Below are 21,578 nucleotides of genomic sequence, written 5' to 3'. Positions count from 1 at the left end.
AGCCCCCCATACACAGGAAAAAAAACAAAGAAATTTCAAAGACGAAAGGTTGGATTGTATAACAGTTAAACTATGACTGTCATTCTAAACGTGTAGCAACTTAGCATGTCTTGAAAAAAGACAATCAACTTCATGTTTCTCTTGTAAATGTTGGATACACCTAATAAAGCTGGCCTTGTACACATAACAAGTGGTGCGCGCTTGTTATGCACAAGCACTTTGTTAGTGCCCAGATTGATTTTTTGTTTTGTTTGGGCCATGGCCCAAATTTTATGACGTCAAGTTTGAAAAAATAAAATAAAGAAAAAAGGGGGAATTTGAAAAGAAAAAAGAAATTATTTGGCCTGGGGTATTTACAAGATAATATGAAAGAATCAACTAGTTTTGGGGAGATGTTATTTTAAAAAATAAATTTTTTTTTGTTGCCTTCCTCTCCTGTCTTGTTTGTATAGAGCCAGAAAGAATATAACATGACATTGCGTGAAAACGTCCATCACTCACGAGCCCAGGTTCAAATAAGAAAACACGGAACAAATATGTGTTGTCCGGTTTCACGGCTCGTACGAGACATCGTAGATACTTTTATTTATGTTTTATTATTATTTTGTAGATGGCGGCCGTGTCTGTCCATCTTTCACAAGTCGCAATAGAAAACAGGAAAATCCTCTTTTGAAATTCATGGGACAGAATTGGAAAAAGAAAAACTCAAACAGACGAGACGGAACGAAAGAAGAATTAGTTGAAGCGCACGAACCTTCATCTTGTAATAACTACAACACAGGGGCACAGGAGGGGACGTCAATTCTGATCGGACGGGAGGGAATCACGTTGAATTTACCTTGAGCCACTTGATAATGTAAAAGGGAAAACAACGGACAAGCTACGGGCTCTCATGACAGATGTAAATAGATGACGAGAAGTTGAACCAGAATTCCATGAAATGCGTAAAATTTTATAAAACGACATTCGTGATGGGAGCGACTCAAAGAAAATAGCCAAGGAAATCAGCACCTACGTGTATGCAAGGCTAGGACCATGTCGACTGCGATACTTTAAATAGTTGATGTGGTTTATGTGTACGCGTAGTATCGTTAATCCCGTATGCGATGCGACTTTTTTTTTTTCTTATTTGTTTCCCGTTTCCTTTGTTTCCGTTTCCTTGCCCATTTGAATAATGAATGAGTTCCCCTGAATGACTGATTTATCGCATCCAGCAGCGCACACGCATAATCTATCCGCTTGCTATTGTACCAGAAGGTCTATTCTACTATTTACCTTCATTTCCCCCACCCACCCACCCCCCTCTGCCTCAGTTAGTTTGATGATTGCGTCCAAAGTCTGTAGAGAAACTTTGAATTTCTACAGTTTTCCACCATTTCCGACTGTGTGTTGGAAAACTTGTCGCCATTTTTATTCCTCGTAAAGTTTTATTATTTATAATTATGCAGTACTTGTCTTTCGTTACGGAACTAACCCTACGTATAGCGGCATTTTTAACCCTATCGTACCTCCCCCATTTTCGATATTTTCAAACTTCCACCCTTCCACCATTTTATTTATTTATTTATTTTTTCCCCCGGTGACGACGCCCAACAGAACACACGCGCCATTTCATTTTTTGTTAGACTACGTTTTACAGTTGCGGGGGGCTGAGGGATGTTCATTGGGCTTGAAAGAACGGCTGTTAAACGTAGCGGTATAACCCTCCGTTTATTTCTCCCTCCCTATCCCCACCCTTTTCTGATGCGTTAACCGAACTGTCACGAACCTTATAGACAGAGAGAACAGGAGCAAATCAGCTGATAATATTATATATAGGCAGTCAGTAGCACGACACAAAGTCTCTCTCGTTTTTTTTAAAACCCTCTCCTGTAACGGAGCTTTGCGTGTGTTTCAACCAGATGTGATGTATAGCTTCCCTTTTATGTTCCAGACGATAGAAGCACTTAAAAAACTGGAAATTTATATGTCGACAATGTGTAGGCGAATAAAGCTGGCATGGAAGATGCACTTTGCTGGCGGGAAAGGGATGGCCGATCAATCGTCTTTGGGTTCCAATTATTCGATTGAACTGGTGGTTGCATGTGGCACCCTTTTTTGACTCTGTTCATCTTGATTTGGCATTTCTTTTTCTTAAAAAAAAATCAATGAAGAAAAAGAAAAAGAACGCTTCTTTGAATTGTAGAAAATGGGGGGAGACCAGACGGAAGTGCATTTGAAATTTTAAATGGTTTTTTTTTTTTTCGTGGAGAGGCTTTGAAAGATGGTATGGAAAAGTCGAACATCAAACGCACTTTGTTGGTATGCGATCGATAAATTTAGGGAACTGACTTAAACCGATCCGTTGTGTTTTTTTCCCCATTCAACTGGAGAAGAAAAAAAGACTTCGAATCCACGAGCCATCAAAGACCCTAAAACAGCAGCACTCCCGCCGACATTTTCTCCTCATCTTGGTGCGCTCTTTTTTCTTTTTCCAACTGATATTCATCTTCTTCAAGTTTCTGTTGTACACGTCGATCGATTGTACAACGAAACTGTGCTCGTCTCGTTTCTTTGTATTCGTCCTCGATCGATTTTTGTTTCCCCCTTTTCTTCTTCGTGCTTGGTAATCCGTAGTTATTTTGATTTTTACTGGGGCTCAAACCTGTTCGATGTTGGAATTCAAATTTTTTCTTGTATTTCGGGGCGGATTGATTCATCGTTTCGCCTTGCAATAGTCGTTTAATATCGCATCAGTTATTCCTTTTTTTAAATTTTTTTGCCCTTCGAATTATTTACGTCCTGATTACAAATAGGCCGACATCAGCGTTGGTAATGAATTGGTTATTTGTCTAATACTATAGAATTTCCCATAGGCATTTGATAGGCTCCGTTTGGCTTGTGCACGTTTTCCCCCTTTTTTTCTTTTTCTTTATTGAAATATTTCTTTCATTTTTTATTTCTCTTTTCTTAATTGAAAATAAAAGAAAAATAGTTGAAGCTGAACAACAACGTCAAGCCCAAATAGATTGGAATCAACCAAAATACCGCCCTTGATTTGTGTAGATATTTCATCGTCATCCTCACGGGGGGCCCAGCATCTCTTTTTTTTTTCCTCTTTGACTTCATGTTGTGGACGTATAAGCCCTCTCCAACATATTTTTTTTTTTCTTTTTCTATCTCTTTTATCTGGTGGTCTAATCTCCGTCAACAGAGCCACAAAAAATCAAAAAAAAAAACCCTCGGAAAGCCATCAGCAAACGGACAGAAAGGAATATTATATTAGTGTGTGTGTGTTTGTGTGTACCTCGATTACATTCCCAAGTAAAATAGGTTTAAAAAAAAAAAGATTGAAATCACGGAACAAACGTTTTCTTTTTTGAATTGTGGAATTGATTTATATGCCACAGTAAAAAGTAAAAAAAAAGAAAAGGAGTAAAGACAGTCTTGATACGACCATGGTCCTCTTCTTATTGTTATCTCGCTTAATTCTATTCTCGAAAAAAACAACCCCTTCTTTTTTTTATTGAAAGTAAATTTGATCAAATAGGAAAAAAAGGGGCCAACAGCAGGCCCATTCTTTTGTAGTTTGAAAAGCGGTTAGTTTTGTATATCAAAAGGAAACAATGCGAAACTCTGAAAAAAAAAGAAGGAAATAAGAACTTGTGTATTATTTCTTTAATATTAGCCATTGTACGTAGCCGATTGTTTTGTTCGGCCCCTTATTCTCTCTTCAGACCGCGTTCAATGAGTGTGCAATCAAGCCGAAAAACGATGGGCCTGTCTGTCTTAATCTGCATAGAGATAGTAGGAAATCCTATCGTCACTCATCCGATAAATAGAGGCCTCTCTTTCAATACTTTTCACTCGCAGCTGTGCGGTACAGCCGTCCCTCGTTTCTTTTCCCCTTCGGTATCCTATATTCGAAAGGTTGATTGAATTTCATCAAAATAACTAAAGAAAAACGGAAGGAACGGTGTGCCAAAAAAAAATGAAAGAGAACGAGGTGAAAGGCTATCCTGGTGGTACCTTGTCGGATGATGGATGTCTATTGTTGATTCACCTATTTTTGTGGCAGCGTTGACGTACTCTCTCTTCGTCCGCAAATCCAGAAGCCAAAAACGATGGCGGAAAAGGACATGGAATATGTGACAGATTTTCAAGCTGAGGCCAATCTGTCCGCATGACAATAAAAATGTGTAGTATGGATCGATACAGGAAGCGAAAAGCTACTAGGATCATTTTTGTATGCCTTTCTGCTTTTTTTTTCAATCTCTTGTGTGTGTGTGTGTGTGTAAAATTTCATATCGACGTAGGGTATAGGGCAGCAGCCAAGTAGCTTTAGATATAAAAAAAAAAGGGATCGTATGTCAGACAAAGAGCTTCCCCCCCTGACTGAAGTCAAGAGGCAAAGTTGACATGAAAGTAGACAAGTCATATGGATGCAAAAATGTTTAGTTCTGTCCTATCGATATTGGAATACATACGAACAATCACATTTTTTTTTTCTCCTTTTGTCGATGCCCTTTGATGTGGATCCCAGAGGAGGAGAGACTTTAATTTCTTTTTCTGTGTGTTGCGGACGCGTAAGTTGCACACGGCCCCACCTTCACGGTTCATTTCGAATGTGTGTGTGTGTGTGTGTCGGTGTAGCCGCTTCCTATTCCAACACCCTGTCACTGATCCATCAAAACTCATTTTTTTTTTCCTTTTTTCTTTTTTCGACTAAAAGGAGCGAACTAAAAAAAAAAAGTCCGGAGATGAACGGCATCGATAAAAAAAGTGCATTAGCCGATTCTTCCTTTTTATTTTTTGCGCCTCCTACTCAATCCCCTCGTGTGTCCTACCCTAATCCATCATATTGCCTATAGTACCGAAAAAGACAGGAAAAAAAAAATGCCTTGTGACTTATTTTTTTTTACTAGGCCTCCACCCCACCCCCCATACTATTCCGTCTACTAGGAAAAAGGAAACCCATCGGATAAGCAATCAGCATTTTTTTTTTGTCCCTCTTCAACTGCAGAGGATGTTGAGGGCGAAATGAGGGGGGATATCTCCTCCCCCTATTTTTTTTTTCGGGTTGTTCCTACTGTACAACAGAACCAGCAGAGGCAATGGCCTGCGCCATGACTGATAATTGGTCTGATTGGATTCACTCGGGCTCTTCCCAGTCGCTCGCGCTCACACTATCTAAGGCACGCACACAATGACAGCACGACTTTTTTTGTTTTGTTTTGTTTTGTTTTGTTTCCTTTTTCAAAAAAAAAAAAAAAAATATGGGTGGCTCTTTTTCTTGTGGGGAGTAGGTCTATCGATATACCACCATAACAAGAGGGGGGAGGGAGAAATATGGAGAGAGAGAGAGAAAGGGAGAAAAAAAGGGAGATGTTTGCTAGTTAAGTCAGGTGACTTTGCAAGAAAAAGGAACAATCAGAGATCGTTAAGGAACACAGTGGCAGCAGAAGCCAACCGTTTTGTTGCGACTTTATAATATTTTGGGTATACAACAACAATCACACCCATTTCTCGTGATTATTAGCCAGCCTATTGTGGAACCCCGATTTTTTTTTTTTTGGTTAGGCACGAGAGCCTAAAGCTGTTTTTGATGAGTAACGTATTTTTTTTTCTCTCCTGTTAATAGCATTCTCAGCTCTATGCCCTTTTAAAAACTGTTGATTAAGTTGATTTGAATAGAGAATAAAAGTCTATTCAAAAATATGGAAAGAAAAAGAGGAAAATCAATGCCGGATGTTTCGTGTTCTTCGTCTTTAGGTTTCAAATTTTTTTGCACATGGAACATCTATCGGATATATCCAGTTTTTTTTTTCTCTTCTAATTCTTAAACCAGTTTTCCTTGAATTTTTTCTTTTTTCGCTTCCTTGTGTCTGTGCTGACATGGGCGGAATTATCAGAGCAATCCGTCAAAGCGATCGGTGACAGTCGACGGTGCTGTGCGTGTCAAAAGCCAAAAGCTGTTTTTCCTCTTCTTCTTTTTTACTTATTGGCCTCTTCTTCCTCCAACTCCTCCCTTTTGGTTCCTGTCTCTCCCTTTTTTTTGTACTCGTCCATGTGACTCGACACAACACGTTTTCCGCGTACACACAGTTTGATCCGTCCTCAGCAGGAAGCAGCCGTGAAATTGAGCCGCGTGCATTTTTGAAAAAGAAAAGAAAACTTGAATAAAAATAGCGGCATAGATGGCGTACTGCGTTAAAAGAGAGATTAAACAAACCAGGCAAATGAAATAGAAAATCGGACCAAATAAGGACAAAATTTTTCTTCGAAATTCTTTTATAGAAGAACCGCCGGATTTTTTTTTTATAGAAAATTTCGAGGAAGATCTCGTGTCGTTTTCCAGTCAAGTTATTTCATCCCCCCCCCCCTTTTTGTGTGTGTCTTGTTTCATTGAAAAACGAAGGTAGATGGAACGAAACCAAAATCCTCTACTATCACGGTGTCGTGATTGAAACCACTTTCTTATTTTCTTTCACGTTACCTGTGCTGTTATCTCAAGTGGATATATATGCCACACACACACACACGCGGAGAGAAGAATCACGACCGCGTGTCTTTATAGTCGTAGACATCAGCAGGTGCTTCACATTTGATTGATTTCATGTGCGTGAATCGCATCACGCCCGCCTTTCACTTTGGACTTCTTCTTCTTCTTCTTCTTCTTCTTCTTCTTTTGTTGCGTTTATTTTTTTCTTTTCTCCACTTGACGATTGATGACAGAAACGGACGCGACAAGTTGCCTTGTAAGGCAATAAAAGAAACAAAAGGTTGGATTTCGTGTGTGCGCGAGCGCTCCACCACAATGCGCTTGAACCATCATCCGGCCCGGAGGGCCAACGTTGAAATATCGATTCAATCTAACGACTCATTCGTCCTGTTGTTATTATCATGATTATTGCGTGTTGGAATTGGAAGAAAGAAAAACAAGAATTGTAGGGGTTAAATATTTTATGGGGCTCACTCACGAAAGACACGACGACATTTCACGAGTTCAAATTCATTTTTTTCTTTTCTACATTATTTTCCTTGTCTAAACTAAGAAAGAAGAAAAAAAAAATTATCGACTATTTATTCATTTTCTACCTGGGGGCGCTAGAAGGCAAAGCCCGAGTTTCTTTTTTAAAGCGTGTAATGTATGCAACCAAATGGAAATGATGGAAACAAACAAAACAAAGTGGTCGGAGGGGGGGAGAAGAAACGAGGCTTTTTTTTTTCATTTTTAATATTTGAAAGAAAAATATTAGTCACGGTGAATCCAGATTTTTTCTTATTTTTTGTTCTTCAAAAAATCCTATTGTTCTTATTTTTTTGGGGGGGGGTGGGGGGTGGAGTAACGTTTGCACTGTACGGTGCGGTTGCGGCACGGGGCATGGAAAAAAAAAACTGTACTGTGGAGTCGGTGCAGCGATGGGCGTAGTCGACACCATCTGTCAATGTACTGCTGATGGCGTCGTTATTGAATTTTAATTGAGGGCCTTGATGAGCTTGTGGGAGGTTTTGCCTTCGTCGCTCATCATCTCTTTTCAAAAACACTGCCATGACTGCTGATGTATTTTTCACGCACTGTTTGAACCTATACGAGCATCGGTGAATAGACTCTTGTACCCGCACCGATACGACCATCGAACAATGGACGTTTTCTTTCTCTCCCTACTTTGGGGGAAAAGAAAAAAACAGCTGAGGGGGAGTTTTGAACTCTATAAGGTTTGACTTCATTAGACGGAAAAATTGGACGGATTCGTACACTCCCACTAGGCCCTTTTGCCCTACGTTCTCAATAGGAATGTTGTTGTTTTTTTTTGTGCTTTTTTTTCCTACCTGTTTTTATTTTTTCTTTTGTTATTTTTCTTATTGTTGTTTGATGGATTTCTAAATGAATGCCGTCATTAACATTTTTTTTTTTTTGGCCAGTATTTTTGTGTATTGTGCCACGCCAAAAAAATTAGGAATTCTAAAGAAAAGCCAACTGAATATTTTGTCCTACTTTTTCTGGTATGTTTTTTGGCCTCCAATTTCGAATTTGTTTTTTTATTTCCCACCTACATTCGATTGGATCCATTGACTCACTAGAGAGAGGGGGGGGTATCAATCCTCAATTACATATTCATCTGGAATTATTTGAGAACCGTATAACGGAGAATTTTCTTCAAGGAGGCGGTCACGAATATTATGCAAAGGCTCCACCAGTGTGTCTGAGTAAAAGGGAGAAAAAAAATCAAGATTAACTGTGTGAAAGGGGGGGGGGAGGTGGGAATGATCCGAATAATCACATTTGTTGCTCGAGAGAAATTGCCCTTGCCCTCTATACAACCATCGTCATCATATTTATGGATAGAATCGTAAAAGGTTGTAGATCATTTTGTTTGGGGCCAAACGTGTCAGAATGACGATCCACTTTGCTGTTTCAATGGCGTTTTCCAGTGAACATTTTTTGTTTAGTTTTTTTTTTTTTTCTGCGTCGCGTGCACATTGCCGCTTGATTCCTTGGCGCCCCGAAAGCCATTAAACACGCGTCTAAAGAGAAACACACGAAAATAGTAAACCTTCAAAAAGTGTTTTTGGGGTTAGGAGGGAGGAAAACGGCCATCAGTGGCCTCTGATTTTTTTTTTTCCCCTTGAAAAGTCGAAGAGGGGGAGCAAGAAAATGAGGAATCGTTGATGATGAAACCCTCGAAAGAAAAAAAGGTGTGATGGAAGCCATCAGTGAGTGTGTTGCGTGCGCTAACGATGAAGTTGTTATATACCTGAGCGCCACATCTACTCTTCACCTAGTTCATTTTCTTTTCCAGCCTTTTTTTTTGTTTAATATTTTTCTCGTCCTAAATAGAAGAAAAAGAAATAAATAAGCCTCGATTCCCAGCGGGAGAGCATTGCATATTCTCAAATTTTTTCTTTTATATATTCCTAATGCTTCCACTCTCATTCTCCGATCGTAAAAAAAAAAAAATGAATTCTAACACAACCTTTAGCTTCTCTCGTTTTCCCTCGACACATTCACCTTTCAACGCCCCTCTCTTGAATTAGACAAAATATCGCACCTCACACACATCCCAGAATTCCATCTTTTTTGTTATTCCTATTTTCTTGATTTTAAAAGTGACTCTGTTAAGTTACTATTTTTATGTGCAGATTTCATTTTGTGGGTAGGGCCGATTTTATTTTTTGTTTGTTGCTAAATGTCCCAAAGAGAGAAAATCAATGCAGCTCCACTTTTCATGCAATTTCTTTTTCGAATCATAAAAGTTGTTTTTTTTTTTGCCCTTCTTTTGTGTTTGGCCTCTAAAAAAAAAAAAAATCGAAAGGCGGATGACGTCGATTTGGCTCAATGCCGACGACACGCCGAAACTATAACAACCGTTCAACAACAACAAAAAAAAAAACCGCATTTCTTTTTCGCCGCGTAACCCAAAAAGAAAATGGCATAATTTTTCAGGGCTCCGTGAGCTTTTTTTTGTGTGTGTGTGTAAAGAACAAAAAACTAAAAACCGAATTGCATCGCATATTACAACGCACTCACAAGTGGCGTGTAATTTATTGTGACTCATGTTTCGTTGCCGCCCCTTGTGATCGCATCACACACACAAAAAGAGATGGAACCATACGGTAGCGATGAGTTGGGCCAGATAAATACAGAGATGTCTACCATTTTTTACGACATGCTTATACACAATGCTATTACGACTACCACTCTATAAGATGTATACCGTACAGAAGAATCCAATTAAACCGGCTAGTATACAACAACAACAACAGATAACAAACTGATTTGGAAAAAAAAAAGAAAAAGGGGCCAACAAGCTCTGACCGATTGCCTTTGTCGTATAATGAAAAATAAAAGATTTCAGTCGAGTTTGTTGTACCAAAAGAATTAAAAAAAAATAATAAATAAATAAATAAATAGGGGGACTGAGGAGGATATCTGGCGTAGTTATAAATATAATAATGCACCCTATAAACGCAGGCAAATGTGTTTTTTTCAAGTTGGAACAGGACATGTTGCGTTCACGGAGTGTGTGTACAGTATCACGCCGTTGATTGCCGTTGCGACTTGCAGATGGGCCACGGCCCCGCTGTGTGAAACGCACACGCAGAGGGACCGGGCCGGGAGAAAAGAAAAAAAAATGTTAGAGATATACGACGGGACCATTTATTTTTATATAGACCATCTGGGCTGATGGGAAAGATGAGAGTGAACGAGAAAAAAAGATGGGGCTCTTTCTTGACAGAAAGCAATTGGGAAATCTGTATTCCGTGCCCGCACACACACACAGGCGTGCCTTGTTTCGTATCTGATATTATGTTTTATTTTATTATTTATTTTTTTTTTTCTGGTACCCAACCCCTTGACCTTCCGGAAGCAAAGTTGGCGGACTATTCTTTCTTAGTTCTTTTTCCCCCCCCTTGCCTATTTCGAATCCATTTAAAACGAATAGAGAGGAAGAAGAAAACGGGCACGACATTCAGTTACTTTCCATCTAGATTCTTAGCCATCACTATACGTTTTTTTTTCTTGTACCCCCCACCATAAAGATAAAGACATCAGGACGATAAAAGACGTCGAGACGTAAAAGAGCTCCCCCCCCCTCACTTCCATAATATATCCAGTCATCAAGTCGCTTGTACTATTGTTGTCGACTGTGTGATATTACTAGACTCCCATGCTCACTCTCCATCATTTTGATTTGATCAGTTTTATTATTTATTATTTAACGTTTTTTTTTCTTTCTTTTCTTTGGCTTTGTTCCCATAAGGTTTTCCAATGTCATCGAGGCGCCAGGCCGTCGACAAGCTCGACCGGACCATCACTCGACTCTACACATATCTGAGTGGCTCCGAAGAGGGCGAGGACGCCAATGATCTTGCATCATCGACGGGCAATCATCAGGCATCGCCCAGTCATCCGATGCAACAGCAGCCACAGCGTGGCAGGAGGTCGCAGCAACAGCCGCCACAACCACCGCAGCGCGCCAGTAACAACAACAACAACTTCCAGCAACATCATCATCATCTTCACCATCAGGAGCCCGAGTACCAGCAACCGTACGCTTACCCGCCAGCTCATGCCCACCCGTTCAATCCGTCATCGCAACAACATTTCAGTGGCGGTGGTGGTGGTGGCGGCGGTGGCGGACCATTGGCCGGCACTGGCAACTCGTTGGGAGGATCGACGCCCACGTCCAACAACAGCAGCGACCACGCCTCGGAGATTACCTTTACCGAATCGGAATTAGCATTGACTCATCAAGGCACGCTACCCATCTCCGGCAACGGTACCGTACCCCTCTCTCTCTTGTCTTTCATTTGAATTTGCTTTGACTTTGTTTTGTGCTGCGTGTGGTTGAAGACGCCGGTCTATGAATAATTAGACGGTGCGCAGTCGATTCGAATGAGTAGAAAATGATTCGTTTTCAAGGGTGAATTCGATGGACGTTAAAACGAGGGGGGAGGGGGAGGATTGTCGTGTTTAGTTTGGTGGAATAACGCGTTGTATTGATTGGAAGGCAATCGTCAAAGTTGGGTAATGAGACGTATTATGCATGTGCGACTGGGTTACGCACAACAACTCTTTTTTTTGGGGGAGGCCGTTTCTCCTAGAACGACATCATAGACTTTTTACTACCCCCCTTCATTTAAAAAATTTTTATTTTGCCCCTGGCTATTAACAAAGTTTAAGGCACACGACCGACTTACAGCGGCAATTTTTGGGTGGGTTGCGAAGGCTTTTTTTGTATTTTAGTTGACAGTTAAAAGTCTGAAGAAACGAGTTGTGGCCTCGCATTTAATGTCGGCCATATCTAGCGACGGCCAGTTGTGCCTCTCATCATCTTTTAGACCCCGCAAGCTTTTGTTTTTTTTTTCTTTCTTGTTTTAAATGTAAAAGAGACTGGTGATGAAGAGCTCCTGCATTTGAAGGAGCTTTTGAGGTCTTTCATGATCCCCTTTGACGTTGATTTTCCCACCGACTCCAAAAGATTCATTTGTTTGTGTGTCTGTGTGTGTGTGTTTGTCTCGGTTATATAAGGCACGTTCCATCCCTACTTTTACATGGGATTTAGCGACAACGTCCCGCTGACCAACAGGGGGTCGTTTTTGGTGTCGAATAAAAACAAAACAAAAGACTGCAGCCGACGCCCTTTTTTTTTTTTCTTTCATGTTGTTGAATGAAGCATTTTTTCTCAAAATGTCGAGTAGTTTTTGTTTATAATATTTTTGGATCGATGATTTCTTTTTAATTTTTCTTTTTTTGCCATTGTCTTCACGTCTTCATCAAGAGGCAAAGTGTTTCGTGACGAGGGGCGTGGCGCGTGCAAAAAGAATGATAAGTTGCCATTCTTCTTGCATTGTCTGTCGGTCTCCAACACTCAAATGTGAGTGTGTAATCAGAGGAGGGCTTTTGATCTTGGGGGATTATACTTGTCTCTATACTCACCCCCCTGCCGATGAAAAGCGTCCCCCCCCCCGTCTCATTCATTTCAATTCAGGATGAAAAGGACATTTCTTTTTTTTTTTTGAAAGCGGCAGTCTCTTTCATTTTATGTGGATTTTGCAATTTTTCTTTTTTTCTGACCATTGAAAGGAGCGTCTAGCAGTAGCTTCCTAACACAAACATCACATTGACATGTATAAGATCCGTGGGATCAATCGAGTTTGATCCGCCAGAAACACAAAAAGGAATCCCCTCTTCATCGATGTATGAAGAACAAAATAAAAGGAGATTGAAACGAGGGTTAACACAACATAGGACCGTATGTATCTCTCGACTCTTTTTTTTTTTTAAAAAGAGTTTATAGACATTTGTTGTATGTGTGTATGTTACGGTGGATGTGACGTTCGTCACTGGCAGTTGTTGTTTTGTTTTTTTCGTCACCTTTTTTTTTTAAATGTGTGAGAGACAAACCGGAACGAAACAGGGAGGAGGGGCACTACGCCATGCGACATTCTTTGTTGATATTTTTAAATGAAAGAAAAACTCATTTCTCGTCCCCCCCCCCCTTTATGTTTACGTCTTAAAAATGTGTTTAAACTTGCGGCGTTTCTTCGGAATTTTTCGACTCGAACTTTCCAAGTTTGGTGGACATTGGGAGATTGGATTTGAATTCCTTACAACATTTTTTTCGGAATCGAAGGAAGGGAGTAGAAAGAATCTGGATGCTTCTTTTTTTCTTTCTATATCCCAACTGTCAAGAGAGTTTGCTTTTAGCATCGCATCTTTTGCTCGGCTCATGTCTGAATCTTTCATGAACGTGTGTCGGGAACGATATCCCAAGTTCGTATAGTGGCTGCATTTCTTTATTCTCCCCTACCCCCTTTTCGTCTCTTCTTTTTTTACACACACATGATGATGACGTCGAGACGCGCTAACCCCACGCTGAGCGGACCCACCACCGACCCTTTGTGGCTCTCTTCTTCTTCAGGCAGACGGTACACCCAAACACGAATATAAAAAATGATTTGTAAACACTATACACGTATAGAGAAGAAATGCACCTTACATATGTACACAATTATACCGTGTGTGTGTGTGTGTGCGGGGGGGGGGATTTATAGAAATGTTGAAGGAAAAGGAGGGGGGACCAGCAGCAGCGATGATGAAGTCCTCTCACCAAAGTCTTCTTTGACTTTGTAATAGCAGACGCGGCAGGGAACGTCCTTTTGCTCCAGCACTCTGTGGCCTCTTCGCCTTCCATCTTTCTGGTGCTGATCGATTTTGTGTTTTTCTTTGAACAGTGCATTGAACAGAGAGCTTTGAAGTAGGTTTTTTTTTTCTTTTTTAGCTTTACGTTATCAGATGTGAAGGGCATGTTTTGTTTTGTTTCGTTGGGGGGGGTTTGAATCGTAAAGCTCGTTAAAGGGTCGTACGTTTGTTGAGAAGCCGATCAATTTACCGTATTTTTAGTATAACCCACCCTTTTTTTTTTGTGTGTGTGTGTGTGTGTGTGTGTGTGTGTGTAGGGGGAGTTGGAGAAACGGTACCATATTCGGGAAAAAGACTAAAGTGAAAAATAAGAAAAGGTGGTTTACCAGCTCTCGAATTACTTCGTTACTATGGTTTTGGAAAAACAAGTGGAAAAAAAAAAATGTAAAGCGCACCAGACCGCGCCATTCGCAGGGGAGTTTAACCGTTTAAGTTCCACATATAAATTTCTCCTTTAAAAAAAAAATTAGGGTTAACAAAAAAGAAGACAAAAACAAGAAGAAGAAGAAGGAAAACACAAAACCCCACCCAAGGTCCTCTTTCTTCGACTCTCTTGTGTGTCTTGCACACAAGCCGCGTCCATCTAATCCTTTAGCAACCTTGTCGGTTGTATATTTATATACCCCCTTCGTTCCTCTCTCTCTCTCTTCTTTTTTTCCTTCTGACTGACAATAAATAAATAAAAATCAAATACGTAAATATCTCCCCTCTTTGACTAGGAAAGAAAAAAGAGTCATGGGTTGAACAGGGAGAGGGTGATGTAGACGTCAGTTTCGAAAGACTGTCCCTGGACCATTCAACTGCCAATCTGGACGTCATCCATGCAATGCGCTTTTTTTTTTTTTAAATACTAAACGTGTACCAGTAATGCGCATTCGTAGAGCCCGTTGATGTGAAACGCGTTAGACATACAGTACCTTCATAGTAGATTTATTTTTTTTTTCTCTTTTATAACCCAATTCACTGATGCGGTGATGTGCCAACCGGACCGAACGGCTTTCACTCACTTTTTTTTTGATTTTCCCGCGCTCTTCTTTTCCCCCCTGTTCGACGCACCCCTCTCTTTATCACGTAGACGTGATGTGTGTAAGGCCCAAGGAAGAAGAAGAAGAAAAAAAAATCTCTTTTTATTCCTCCATCGCATTTCGGGTTAAACTGATGGAAATTCGACACCAAAGAGAGTACACAAAAAAAAATGAACGGCGGCCGTTGTAGCGAATGGTTTTTAAACCACCGCGCCCTCTCATTTCTCTGTATTTGTGTGTGGTAGGCATTACTATTCAGCTCTATTCTTTGATGGGCATGGCCAGCCTTATTTTTTCATTCCCAGAACAAGAAGAAAAAAAAAACTATTTCAACTTGATTCATTCAAATTCTTTTTGATAAACTCCCACTGAAAAGAAAAAAAGAAAAATTAAAAAATACTTTTGGTCTGTTTCAATGTCGCTTATTGTGTGGAACCGGCGGATGACCTCAACTGCGTCTGCATCCACTTGAAAAGAGATGGAGATCTCTGCTACACACAGAGAAAGAGCATTGGCCGCCGTTGTGGCCAGCCGCCTGATGACATTAGCCAGACAGGCCTCTTTCTTTCTTTCTTTCTTTCTTTTTATTTATCCCCCGTTCTCCTCTGAGAACTAAATCATGGAATCATGTACCAACTGGTCTCGTAGTAACGTACGCAGTCAGTGTCTATATAGAGGCCTTTTATTGTACGCATTTCTCTATCTGGACAGGATGGAATGATGTTGTGCGCCTGCCTTTTTGCCACATCTCTTCATCTCGCGGCCACAAACTACTCGAGCACTTCTCTCGTTGACTCTACAGTCGACACATACCGGCCCCCAATTATAATCTCGACAGAGTGGCATGCCGTCTCTCTCTCTCTCTCTCTCCCCCCTCTCTATTCCATCATCTGTCTGCCGTATAGTGGACAGCATCCAGCACATACGGCTGGCATTGTAATATCGATACGAAACAGGTCCGCCACGAAAAGTAAATTTAGATGTTGGGAACCAACGAGATTGGAACAAAACCGAATGTGTTTTTCAAAAGCGTGTCATCTTCTTTGTATGCTGATCGTCCTCCCCCATCCGGGCTGAACGTTAGCCTCTTCTTCTTTTTTGTGTGTGTGTGTCTATTTTACATATCACTTCCGTCCATAAAGTCCCCTCTAAAAATTGGATTCAATCATCCAAGAGGAACAGTCACGTGGCCATCACATGATGGCGTCCTCGATTCAAATTTTTCTTTTGAATTCTTTATTTTATGAATGAAATTGTGCTCGAATTTTTCCTTCACACATTCTTGGGTTATTGGAGAGTTAGTTATTGAACGGAGTAATCCTTTATGAAAATAGGTACATGCCCGTCTGCCTGTCCGTCTTCTCTCTTTTTTTTTTTCATTTTATGATGAACTACTTTGTTGGCTGAGTCTATTTCAATTGTCGACGAAATGTGAAGGGAGGAACTTTGGTGGTCTCTAAAAAGTATTTTTTAGAAGAAGAAAAATGTTTCATTAATGGACTCTCTTTTTTCTTGTGAAGTGCTACCCCCCTTTCCTTTTTTTGTTAGAAATTTAAATGAATTCACATCCAGAGATGCACAATAGCACCTGGGCAAATCAGGGTAGATGATGAGGACTCGAGGAGCGAAAAAAAGAAATAATAAAACCTGACGTGTTAGTGTGTGTAAGGGGGAAGGGGGGAACAGGGGGGAAGGAAAGGAAAGAGCATTCCTTAGCTATCACCAGCAGCTCACCGGAGCAAAGTATTTTCCACTTAACATTCCACATGATTGTATTGCATTGCATTGTACTTGTACATCTTTAAAGGGGATATAGCGGGAAGATGCTGTGTGTGGGATAATGGCCGGCAATGGGACCAATGTGTGTGTACGCAAAGCGCACGCAGGTGTTGTTGTTATTGTAGCTGGTCCATCAATGTTCAATTCCTTTTTTTCTTCTTCCGCTCTTTCTCTGTCCGGTTTTTTTTTCTTCTTCCTTGTGGTGGGAAATTTTAGTTTGAAAAAGGGGAAAAAAAAAAACTTGTTCGTAGCTGTAAAGATCTTGTGTCATTGTGTCTAGGAAGAAGCTCACGGACTAATATCCGTAAAAGTTTTAAAGAATAGAAGAAGATAACAAACAAAACAAAAATTTTTTTTTTATTTAAGAAGGTGAAAAGGGGGGTGGGGATTTAGAGTTTGTTTCATGGAAAACTGCCGGTCCGTGACATAACACAAAAACGAGTGTCTTTCAACACTAAGAGAAAGAGAGTCTCTTTCTAGCAGTGCCATCCATATCCAACGACAGAAAAAAAAAAATACTACAACATATCCCATTCACTGCGTGTGTGTGTCTCTTACTCTTGTCTCTGTAAAAACTTAAGACTCTTGGTCGTCGTCTTTTCTTTTTTTTTTGTCGATGACCCCCCCGTTCTCTATTCTTCGCCGGAACCCAGGAGCCATCGCAAGGATTACGCTCTTCATCCTTTCTGCCTCGCTCCTCTCGCAATGGAACATTTGTGTGTCTGTGCGCTCTCTCTCTCTCTACGGGAGTATATAGGATATGCTATTGCCTCCTTCTTGTCTACCAGCCGTTCTTCCAATCCAATCTCCCCGCCGCGCCAAAACTCCTTTTCTTTTTCTCTCCCCTTCCATCTTGATAATATTTTATTTTTTTGTTTGAAGGGGGCAAAGAAAATAGCCAAGTCGGTCTTTTCACACACACAAAAAAAAGAGGAAAATGTAATATGGTTTTACAGTCTTAACTGCCATAGAGTAATAGCATTGTCGTCGTATATGAGTTGTTGTTTCTGCGGTCAAATGTTCCGTGTCTCTGTACGCACGTATTCTTAAAAGGATATTGCGGGTTGGCGGGGGCTGGAGAAGAGTTCTTCTTTCTCTGGCGTGTATCCGCCCTTTTTACCCCGCAGGGCGAGAGAGAGAACGAAAGTGCTGCTGCGCTGGAACACACAAACCACGGCGCTATAGTTGGAAGAGAGGTGGTGGTGGGGGGGGCGAAAAAAAAAAAAAGGAAAATCCGGCCGTGGGGTTTCTCGCAACATTCAGTCTATTGCCGTACGCCGAGCTGGATGGACGTGTGTGGTTTTAGTTTAAAAAAAAAAACGAGAAAATTCGTTAGTGTGATTCCAGTCCTTTTTTTTATTTATTTGTTTATTTGTTCTTCGATGAGATTGTGTGTTGTTCCATGTTGATCGTTGACGATATATTGAACAATCTGGGATTTCTTACATTTTGGACAGTGTCAAAGAGGACGGATTCCCTGCCAAAAGTACAAGGTAAAACATAAATAAATAAATCGATGTAAAAAGGGAGATTGGTTTTTTTTTTTTTTTCATTGATACGTCCCGGTTTTTTGTTTACGGGCCGGACGGATCACTCCCGACGTCCGAATTCCTGATTTGATGTCGTTGTCAAACAGCTGCTGTTGATATTTTTTTTTTTTCCCGGCTGTGTCTAGGTTGACAAAAGGCACATAGCATTTGGCCTTTTTATTTTTATTTTATAACGATGAAGATCAGTTTTTTTTCTTTTCTTTTTCCCTTTTGCTGTACATCGATGACGTCTCCCTCCCTTCGCCTTTTTTTTTTTTATTCTTTATTTTATTTCGTTTTATTGCCGGACATTAAAGAGGAGAGAAACATCTGGGCACGAGAGAGAGAAAAAGCGGAGATAAAGAGAGAAAAAAGAGATTCCGATCGGTTGGCGTCTTTTTTTTTTCTTCTTCTTCTCTTATTTAAGAACACTCTTTTATTTTATTTTCTTGTTCTCCCAAAGTTTTTGTTGTTTTCATTTGAAAAAGAATTTCTTCTTTTAAACGCATCGCTTTACGATCGTTCGAGCCCGATTTACACAACGTTTGGGGAAAACGGATAGGCGATTAAGGGAACGAAATGAAACGGTTTGAATAAGGCAATGTAATAATGAAAGGAAAAGACCTGCGATTGATGGATGGGACAAGACGCAAACATACAACAGGGGAAGAAGAAAAAGAAAACACAACACGTTTTTCGATGGCGTGTTTTGTACCTTGATAACCTGCTGGGAAATCTAGTTCTCTCTCTCTCCTATCAATCGACAGATTCATTACCGTTTCTCTCTCTTTTTTTTCCTTCTTCTTCTTCTTGTTTAAAAACCCTTTTCATCGCTGTCTCGTAACACCTGATCAGACGACCAAACCCCTTGACTTATAACGTGGCCAAACCGAATCAGAAATGCCCAAATTTTCTTCTTCTTTTCTTAAAAAAAAAAAAAAAAAAAAGACTGACACAAACACGAAATGAAAAGAAACAAGAAAAAGAAAAAAAAAAAGATTTTACTCAGTGCCTTACAAGGAGGCCCATTAGATTAGCATATATATCGGGTCCAGCTGGTTGTGTTTTTTTTTTCTTCTGTTAACTCTGCACCCGATCTCCAGTGGCACGGCAGCAGCTGACACAGAGACGGCCATTGAATGTATTGAAATAACCCCCACCCCCACACACACACACACACACACACACAGGTCCTATCTTTGTGTGGGTTTATATCTATGATAGCTCGTACATCTCCCTGCGTTTTTCATGTTGTCGTCGTCTTTGCCTTTGGTTATAATCAAGACGTCGCGCGTTCGACGCGTCGATAAAAAATAAATAAAATAAAAAGGAAAGATCCTCGGCCCCTTTCTTGTGTGTGACGCTTCGACATTGATTTCCCAATGTTTTGTTTCCTGTCTGTCTCTGTCTCTCTCTTGTTTGTATCAACAACATCGTCCCGCCGAAGAAGAAGTAGGGAGGTAAATCAAATAGACGAAAGGCATATGCTGTGCACGGCATAGATGAGATATCATCTTTCTCGAAACGTTTGGGTGTGTGTGTCTTGTGTGTAACGAGCCAGTGAGACAACCGTTTCCCACCCCTGGCTGCTTTTCATCTGCTGTTTTGGGGCCCCCGCGTCTTGTTGTTTCTGTTGGGTGGGCTCCGTCAATTTTATTTATTTATTTTTTCTTTCTTTCTTTCTTCTCCGACAAAAGCTAAAAAAAAAATGTATAAATAGAAAATATTGGCACTTTTACGACCAGCGCTTCTATTATTTATTTTTTTTTTTTGTTGTTTTCATGAAAAACCATTTGGGTTTGTTTTGCCTCATTTATCCGATCTGCTCAATCCATCCATCGTTGGAAAGTTATGAGACGGGGCCAAAAAACACAAGATGGGAAGGGCTGGCAAAAGATTTTTCTTCTTCTTGATATTTATCGATTGATATCTACGCTGCGTGTTACATCCAGCGGAGACGTTTTTGTTTTTTTGTTCTTTCCCCGCAAAGTTCCCGACTCATTTGTTTGCTATTGCACGTTTGGCTTCTGCCCATTTGTTGCCTTGCTGTTTTGTTACATCGAAAATGATAAAAAATGATCTTTAGACCGGCGACGAGGAACATTTTGTTTGTCAACTCTGAAGGACAAGAACGGCATGTTTTCGCGACGCATTCATCAGTCTGTGCCTTGAGCGATCCTTGCGCAAAGTTCCCACCTTTCAAACCTGACTCGACTCTCTTCATTTGTTTGTTTTTTTTGTCTCTTCAATCAACCCCGTTTTCAAGGCGTCCAGGCAACTCTATAATAATAATAATAAAAACTGAGTCTTTGTTTTTTAAAAAATGCCTGTAGTTATGGCTTGACCAGCAACGTTCCATCATCCAACTCTCCTTTAGGTATGTGACTGTCTGATGGAAGGGGGAAAAAATTCCCTCGTCATCTACGACCTCAACTGTTAAATAAAAAAAAAAAAAGAAAAGAAAAAGTCCGTGATTCATCAGTGATGGATGATCGACAACATCACAAACGGCCATCATCAATTTCTTGCTTTTCGATTGCGTTAAGAAAAACAAAACAGATGAAAAAAAAAAAAAAGAGTTCCAATTCCAACATGTTTTCAAGGAAAAGAAAAATGGACGAGTCTATGAACGTAGTGGACAAGGAGGAACGTTCACGCGCAGACATGTGTTTACTCGAAACGTACGTTGCAAACAAGATGGATCTGCTCTCTAAAGTCCAGTCGTTTTTTTTTATTTCTCTCTACTCTGGCAATCACATCTTGTTAGATTAAACTTACGACGGGGGGAAAGAAAGAAAATACCATCACTTGAAACACCAACACACATCCATTTGTAATTGCAGCGAAAATGAAAAAAAAACTACCATTACATGTGAACGTTCTGCCGCGGGCGACGGAAGGGACGCGTGAAATTTTTTTAAGGAAAAAAAAAAAATCATTTTTAACGAGCTGGGCTTGTTTATGCAGACGTTCATAGACCGGCCATCAAACCCTCTGCTCTTTGTTCCAGTACATCCTTAATGAGATTTTTCTTTCACTCGGCGACATGAAAAATTCTGTAGGCCCTTTTTTTTTTTTTCATCTTCTTCTTCTTCTCTCTCTGAACACGGATCATTAAATTGCATTTGTTCCGGTTCCCGATATCTTTCCGTCCATTTAGTTCCGTTCCGTTTCCTGTCGGCGTCGATGAGGTTTCTCGTCTTCATTCTTTTTTTTTAAGTAAAGCCCAGCCAACTATATTGAAGCAACGGGCCGGAATGTGTGGATTGTGTGCTGGACGGACGAGCGTGTACAGGAGACAACTCCCCGCTGTGAGATCACTTTCTCTCTTGTCTCTTGTGCGTGGCCTTCTCCACATTGTATCCGGCCCTCTTCTCCCCACACGTCGCCCTTTCGTTTTTAAAGGGATGTCTGTCTGTTCTTTAGCCAATAAGGAACCAAACACCTTTCTTTATTTTCCCCCTTTATTTAATTAGTTGAAGCTCTCGCCGTTTTTCCCTTCAAAAACAAAACAAGGAAAAGAAGATGAGAGATTTCAAAGAGACAGATCAGCAC

General features: G+C 40.4%; 1 protein-coding gene across 1 annotated transcript in view; it reads left to right on the top strand.

Moving 5' to 3' along the window:
- The window catches only part of LOC116924629 (teneurin-m), a 56,658-nt gene that overhangs the window by 15,139 nt on the left and 19,941 nt on the right, over positions 1-21,578 (top strand). The window contains 1 exon segment of the mRNA XM_045175324.1: positions 10,746-11,264. Coding sequence (XP_045031259.1) covers positions 10,746-11,264 — 519 coding nt within the window.

Source organism: Daphnia magna, linkage group LG6 (genome assembly GCF_020631705.1).
Source record: "Daphnia magna isolate NIES linkage group LG6, ASM2063170v1.1, whole genome shotgun sequence".
NCBI lineage: Eukaryota > Metazoa > Arthropoda > Branchiopoda > Diplostraca > Daphniidae > Daphnia > Daphnia magna.
Note: the sequence above shows the minus strand (reverse complement) of the source record. Positions and strands in the feature narration are given on the sequence as shown.